The 6965-nt window shown below is 48.5% G+C and overlaps 1 protein-coding gene across 1 annotated transcript; it reads left to right on the top strand.

Annotated features, from left to right (window-relative positions):
• The first annotated feature begins 421 nt into the window (after positions 1-421).
• Positions 422-5098, top strand: Drd1 (dopamine receptor D1). The gene is made up of 2 exons (XM_015995756.3): positions 422-596; positions 1519-5098. Exon 2 carries the CDS (start codon positions 1928-1930, stop codon positions 3263-3265), a length of 1338 nt encoding a protein of 445 aa, XP_015851242.1. The 5' UTR covers positions 422-596; positions 1519-1927; the 3' UTR covers positions 3266-5098.
• Positions 5099-6965: the final 1867 nt, after the last annotated feature.

Here is a 6965-nt window from a genome sequence, read left to right as displayed (position 1 = left end):
TGAGGAAGGAGTTTTGCAAGATGTTGAACATCATAAGGTGTGTGTGTATGTTTGATGGGGGTGGGGGGCGCAGAAGCTTTTGAGTTCGTGCCCGGTCTCTGCTCACTTACAAAGTAAGCTGGCACATTGTTCTCATTGCTGTTCCAGCCCTGGCATACAGTGGGCACTAAGGGGGAAATTCTGGCTCAGTGAATAATGTTAGCCAAAGGGACTTCCTACTCTTGTAAGTTTTAGGGGTATTTAAAGTGAGGGAGCTCAGAGAGTGGAAGACCGTGCCTCTAATCTTCCAGATTCTGGCAGTCGGGGACAGGGAAAAGCAGGGTCTAGGCCCTGAATTTTGGGGATACATAGCTGATGTTTCTGTGATCTGCTCCTGTTAGGGCGCAGGAGGGGGTGCAGGAAACCATAGGCGCCGGCAGGGGGCGCCAGGTGCCCGCTGAGCATGTGGCACGGTGTCTGGGGTGCTTGCGGGGCGCAGGTCACGGGCTGCACTCGTGAGTTGACCGCAGAAGCGCTTTGGCGGGCGGAAAGCGGAGCGAGCGACCCGGGAGCTGGTGCAGGCTTGGCAGAGTCGCGGAGCGTGGCCTCCCGGAGCGGTGAGCACCCCTGTCCCGGGGCTCCTCGGACCCCAGTTACGGAGCACTCAGAGAAAAGGCAGTGACGCGCAGCGGGCAGCTATCCAGGGCTTGTGGGGGCGTGGGTGTGGGCAGGGTCGGCTCTGACACCGAGCTTTGGGTGGAACTTGGGGTTGACCCGAAGAGGTGCTGAGTGCAGAACCCAAGTTTGGTTTACTTAAGATTTGAACGCCAGAATTTGTCTCTTGGGCGCTGTCTTGTGTCAGGGTCCCCCGGCGGACGAGGTAGCCAGAGGGGGCAAGGCGATCACGTAGGCGTCCCACAACCCTGATCCCGCTGCGCCATCGGGGAACCACGTGTGGCTGTCGCCCGCCACTCTGCCTGTCAAGCTCAGCCCATCCCCAGGGCCGGGAGGGGACGCGGAGGCGGGGTGGGCTGTGCCCCGCTGGAACCCAGCCGGCCGGTGTCCTCGCTGGAGCGGCTGTGCCTGCCTGCTGCTCCTGCTGCTGCTGACAGGAGCGGGTGGCGCAAGGGGTCCTGCCCTAAGATCGAGGAGCCAAAGGGGAGCCTTGCGCTGGGTTCCGGCAGACAGGTCAGAAAGCTGCCCCAGTGACTGGTCCTGGTGGTGCCTCTCCCAAGGACACTCCGAGAGTCCCGGGGTCAGCAATCTGTAGGTGGCCAAGATAGCAGAGGACCACCGCTTCCCTGGGTACCTGGTCTGGAATTCCTTTCCCAAATCTGGCCCAGAGATTTTTGTGCATCAGTTGGGGAACACTTGCTAGGGCGGCCCGAGTCACTGTGAGAGCTCCAGGGGTTTGGGGAGAGGCGACCCCAAAGCAAGGTAGGTGGTCTTGAGAGACTTGCCCAGGAGATGATGAGCTGGGATTGAACGTTGGTAAACATAGTCTTGGCGAACGACTTCGTGTTTTCCTTTGCTTTTTAGGGCTTCTGGAGAGATGTGGCGCCAGGGACTTGGAGGAGAAATACATGTATTTTAGGCTGTGTCTCAGAGGAAGAGGCAGCAGCCCTGAAAAGTGACTGTAATTGCCCAGGACTTAGAATGTGCTGAAAAGCCGGTGCTATCCTTGGGGAATCTAGGGACCAGCTGGTGCCCAGGAGAGTGACCTGGAGCACGGAACCCAGAAGACAGATGGGAAACAGAAGGGTCCTTTAACCGGCATGGCTTGGATGGCTACAGAGAAGCTCCTCATGGAACACCTCTGTCCTTTATTCCGGGCAGCAACCGGGGCTGGGCAAGGCGCTGCTGGCTGGTGACTGACCAGGGGAAGTCTGGCTAAGCCTGCGGGAGAACAGGAGGGCCAAGCCACCTGGAAGTGCTTTCTGTCTGGAAGATGGCTCCAAACACTTCTACCATGGATGGGGCCGGGCTGGCAGTGGAGAGGGATTTCTCCTTTCGCATCCTCACGGCCTGTTTCCTGTCGCTGCTCATCCTGTCCACTCTCCTGGGGAACACCCTGGTCTGCGCCGCTGTCATCAGGTTCCGACACCTGCGGTCCAAGGTGACCAACTTCTTTGTCATCTCCTTAGCTGTGTCGGATCTCTTGGTGGCTGTCTTGGTCATGCCCTGGAAAGCTGTGGCTGAGATTGCCGGCTTTTGGCCCTTCGGGTCTTTTTGCAACATTTGGGTAGCCTTTGACATCATGTGCTCCACTGCATCCATCCTTAACCTCTGTGTGATCAGCGTGGACAGGTACTGGGCTATTTCCAGCCCTTTCCAATATGAGAGGAAGATGACCCCCAAGGCAGCCTTCATCCTGATTAGTGTAGCATGGACTTTATCTGTTCTTATCTCCTTTATCCCAGTGCAGCTAAGCTGGCACAAGGCAAAGCCCACGTGGCCCTTGGATGACAATTCCACTTTCCTGGAAGACATTGAGGACGAAAATTGTGACACCAGGTTGAGCAGGACGTATGCCATTTCATCCTCCCTCATAAGCTTTTACATCCCCGTAGCCATTATGATTGTTACCTACACCAGTATCTACAGGATTGCCCAGAAACAAATTCGGCGCATCTCAGCCTTGGAGAGGGCAGCAGTCCATGCCAAGAATTGCCAGACCACGGGTAATGGAAACCCTGTTGAATGTTCTCAATCAGAAAGTTCCTTTAAGATGTCCTTCAAGAGAGAGACTAAAGTACTGAAGACCCTGTCTGTGATCATGGGGGTGTTCGTGTGCTGCTGGCTCCCTTTCTTCATCTCAAACTGCATGGTACCCTTCTGTGGGTCTGAGGAGACCCAGCCATTTTGCATTGATTCCATCACCTTTGATGTATTTGTGTGGTTTGGGTGGGCAAATTCCTCCTTGAACCCCATTATTTATGCCTTTAACGCTGATTTCCAAAAGGCATTCTCAACCCTCTTAGGATGCTATAGACTTTGTCCTACAACGAATAATGCCATAGAGACAGTGAGCATCAACAACAATGGGGCTGTGGCGTTTTCCAGCCACCACGAGCCTCGTGGTTCCATCTCCAAGGACTGCAATCTGGTTTACCTGATCCCCCATGCTGTGGGCTCCTCCGAGGACCTGAAAAAGGAGGAGGCAGGTGGAATAGCTAAACCACTGGAGAAGCTGTCCCCGGCCTTATCGGTCATATTGGACTATGACACTGATGTCTCTCTAGAGAAGATCCAACCTGTCACACACAGTGGACAGCACCCAACCTGAGTCTTGGGTCCTCATCTCCGAAGCTAGGACATCCCTAGAGCTGGCTGTTAAGGAATTAAGGTCTGGTGGAACTGTGATCCACCATGAGATCCCTCTGCCGCTTCTGAACAATTACAAAGCTTTTCAAATGCATTAATTACAGTGTGTTTTCTAGGGATACGTGAAGAGCCACAGGGGAAACGACCTTGGCTCTGAAATCATTTTTGAAACCTATTATCTTAGGACGTGATAAAAAAAACAGGGCAAAGAGTCAACAGTAAACAGCTTCACTTAGAAATGGAAACTTTCTAGGAAGGAAGTGAGAGAGTTGAGTTTGCTGTGTCCAAACAGGTGCTAAAACTGTCCAAGCAGTTTTCAGATTGTAAAGGTAGGTGCATGCCTTCATTAATTACTTCTACAATAATAATTGAGCCTTACAGCAAGAGTGGAATTTCTCTTTTCAGAATTGACAGATGTTCTGTTGATAATGGTTATTTATTTATTTATTTATTGTATTATATGGATATTTTAATTTATCATAGTGAATCTATATTTATCATATTTAATAGAACAAACCAGTGTTTTCTGAGACTGCACAGTCCATTGTACTAGCACTTTATGAGCCTGTGAAACAAACACAGACTCCGGGATTCTGAATTGTGAATTATTTCCCGAAACACAGCAAAGACTGATGTGGTGGCTCCTTAGCTCAACACGGACACAAATAAACACAAGACGAGAAGTGACTAATGCCACCAATGCTTCCCACCTGAAAAATAACTTGAACAGAATTTTTTAAAGACACTATTATTGTGTTCTGAATGTTTAAAAGGTAAAGGCTTTCCCGGGGTGAATTTGCACTTCTGTAAATATCTATGTAAAATCCAGCTCAAGAAGAATACAACTTAAATTTCTGTTTTTGGATGGTGAGGAAGAGCATATGCCACTTTGTATTTATGTAAAATAACTGGCCCACCCTGTCATTTCTCATTTCATGCTTGAATAGCTTTCTGAAACAAACAAATGGCTGTCCAGGGTTAAGATCTGCAGCAGGAATGAGCTGTAAATTCATGGGTCACAGCCACCCCTCCGATGGGCAGAGTTCGGCACTGGTTCCTCAGCTGCCCACATCCAACCAAACCGGCTGCTCAAGAGGCTCCTTTTGTAGAGCTTTAATCTGAATTTAGCACCCCCTTTTCAAAAAAAGCTCTTTAACGTTAGTGGTACACTAGCTAAGGAATGGTGCCTCATGGTCACATAAGATACTTCTGTTGGTGGGAGGACCGGAACGGGCCCTTTCCCTGTGTGTCTTGAGCACCTCAAAGCCATTGGTATCACTAGTCACAAACGCTATTTTTTTTCCTCTGTGGTTTTGAAACTAGTTTCCACGTCATTCATAGCCTGGAATGCAAAAAGTCCCATCAAGTCCCCTCATGAGGGGATGCTGACTCACATGGGGAACTGCAACTGTTTTTTTTTTTTTGTTTTTTTTTTTTTTTAAATGTTTACAAGGTGTTCTTGGTAAGCAGTTAGTAACATGTGGAATGAACTGATGAAAAGGGAACAGCCTGCCGACAGTAGCTCCTGCATTGGGTCTGTGTTATTATGAACTTTGAATGTTTTCTCAGCTCGACTGCTTGTGTGCTTTCTTACATACAATAAAATTATTTTGTGAAATCAAGTCAACCCCGATGGAGCTGTGTTGCATTGGTTAAACACATTTTAAAAAGCTAGACTGTTGCAGGTTGACAGCTAGGAAAGCAAGGACATCTCACACATGCCTTCCTTGCTTAAGACGGGGATTTCTCTTGCATATGCCCTAAGCCGCTTCTGATTATTTTAGTGGAAAATGTTGCTTCATACTTTCTTTGTATTTTAACTGTGTTCTGAAAAAAAAAAAAAAAAACAATGCCTTTGTTCACTTGAAGAATTATTCTGCTTCTCATTTTTGGCTCTTTCTTTTTAAGAGATTGTTTGTAAATGGGGTGAAAATTTTAGAAAAGGCTGGCTTGCTCTGGGTGGCTGTGGCCTCGTGGCTGACAGCAACCACGATGCATGCAGGCGGTGCTTACTTCAAAACGTAACTAGAAATGACCTGTTCTAAAGAATACATGGGTTGTGATGCTGGGGTCGCCACAATGCTTAACAGGCACACCCTTGGATTCTGCCAATGCTCTTCCCCCACAGCCCACAGAAGGAAAAGGGCCCAGCAGCTGGGACGTAGACGTTAAGGGTTAAGTTTATCATCTGGAATACCACACAGCAGATGGCATCTCTCTAGAGTGCCCGCTTACCTCTCCCAGGCCCTGGCATGCAGTGAACACATCTGGCAGGAGCACCAGGAAAGCCCCGTGCCTTTTCTTCATACCTCATGACTTCTGGATATCTTTGCTCCTGGAGGCTCATCTGCATGTTCAAGGCAGGAGCTCTTCCACAGCTACAGTGCTTCAGCAAGGCTGTCACTGTGGAGCCATCGAAACCTGACATAAGAGCCTCCTTTTAATAGTGTATTTAGAAGTGATTTTAAATCATTATAAAATTCACACCTTGCTCACCTTCAAGAAGATGTACTTTGTGTTTCTCAGATACTGGGATTGATCAAGACCACCTAAAGAGTGTTAGTTCTGAAAAACCTATAAAAGCAAAACTGTAGTAAGACTCATATTTAATTTTTACCTCTAGTGACGGGTTATGATAATGTTCAATATATGTGAAATGCTTAACTGTGACGGAGACAATTTCAGAGTTTCTCCTTTTTCTTCATGGAAAGAGCTGCCTTCATTAAATGCACACATGGCAACAAACAAGAGAAGAAGAAGGCCCGAGCTTAGGCTGTGACCAGACCAGAAGATCACTCAGGCCAGCTACTGGCTTCTTCTGGATCTAAGCAAGTGGTACCGTGAGTCCCACTTGAGCATGCCCATCATCGGGAAGGGAGGAGCTTCTGCTTAGGTTTCCACAGTGAAGGCTCAGCCTAGCCCCAGTTCTTCATTCTCTCTGGGGACCCTTGTGTGACCTTGGCCCAGGCATGCACTGGCATTTCCCCCCATTTCCACTTTCTATCCTAACCCCTCCCTCCGCCTTGAGCCAGCCCACAGTTAGAGTCTGGGAATGCAGAAAGTTCAGGGTCTCCTTTCAGTAAGGGTGAGCGTGAACGGGCATATTTGCCTCTCTAAGCCCTCATGCCCTTTCGTGAGATGAGAATAAGTGTGTAAGCCAGACTGACTGAGGGTTCAAATGAAGCAGTGTGTGGAAGCCTGGGGTACTGTAGGTCAGTTTTGTAACATTGCCCTTTAGTATTAATGGTTCTGTATGTATCTGAACTGTTTTATGGAATAGAATTAATTCTCAGCATACACATGGCCTGGGATTCTCCCAGACACTACTGCTTTTTGCTGTAGCTATTTGCCCTTTCAGAAACAAGTGACATTTTATGTCTTCCTGGTAAAGAAAATTGACTTACACTGTCACTACATGATGATCAAATCTGCCCGCAACATTTTAATCCACCAAAGCTCCTTATCTTAGAGAATTTATTTCAGGAATCATAAGCCAATGGCTTGCTTGGTCTGGGCTAGGGAACGTACAGCTTGCCTGTCTGTATGGCTGGCTTACAGAGGTCATATGAAGGAATTAGCATGGTGGGTCACAGGATTGTGATGCTCTGTAGATGTGATGTAGCTCTACAGATTTGTTTGATGTTGCTGAATAGGAAACATGA

This window comes from Peromyscus maniculatus, chromosome 5, assembly GCF_049852395.1.
Source record: "Peromyscus maniculatus bairdii isolate BWxNUB_F1_BW_parent chromosome 5, HU_Pman_BW_mat_3.1, whole genome shotgun sequence".
Classification (NCBI taxonomy): Eukaryota; Metazoa; Chordata; class Mammalia; order Rodentia; family Cricetidae; genus Peromyscus; species Peromyscus maniculatus.
This window is presented reverse-complemented; position numbering and strand designations above follow the sequence as displayed.

Bases quoted from the DNA above. Each gene is read 5' to 3' on its own strand.
- Drd1 (XM_015995756.3), top strand. From the start codon at position 1,928: ATGGCTCCAAACACTTCTACCATGGATGGGGCCGGGCTGGCAGTGGAG.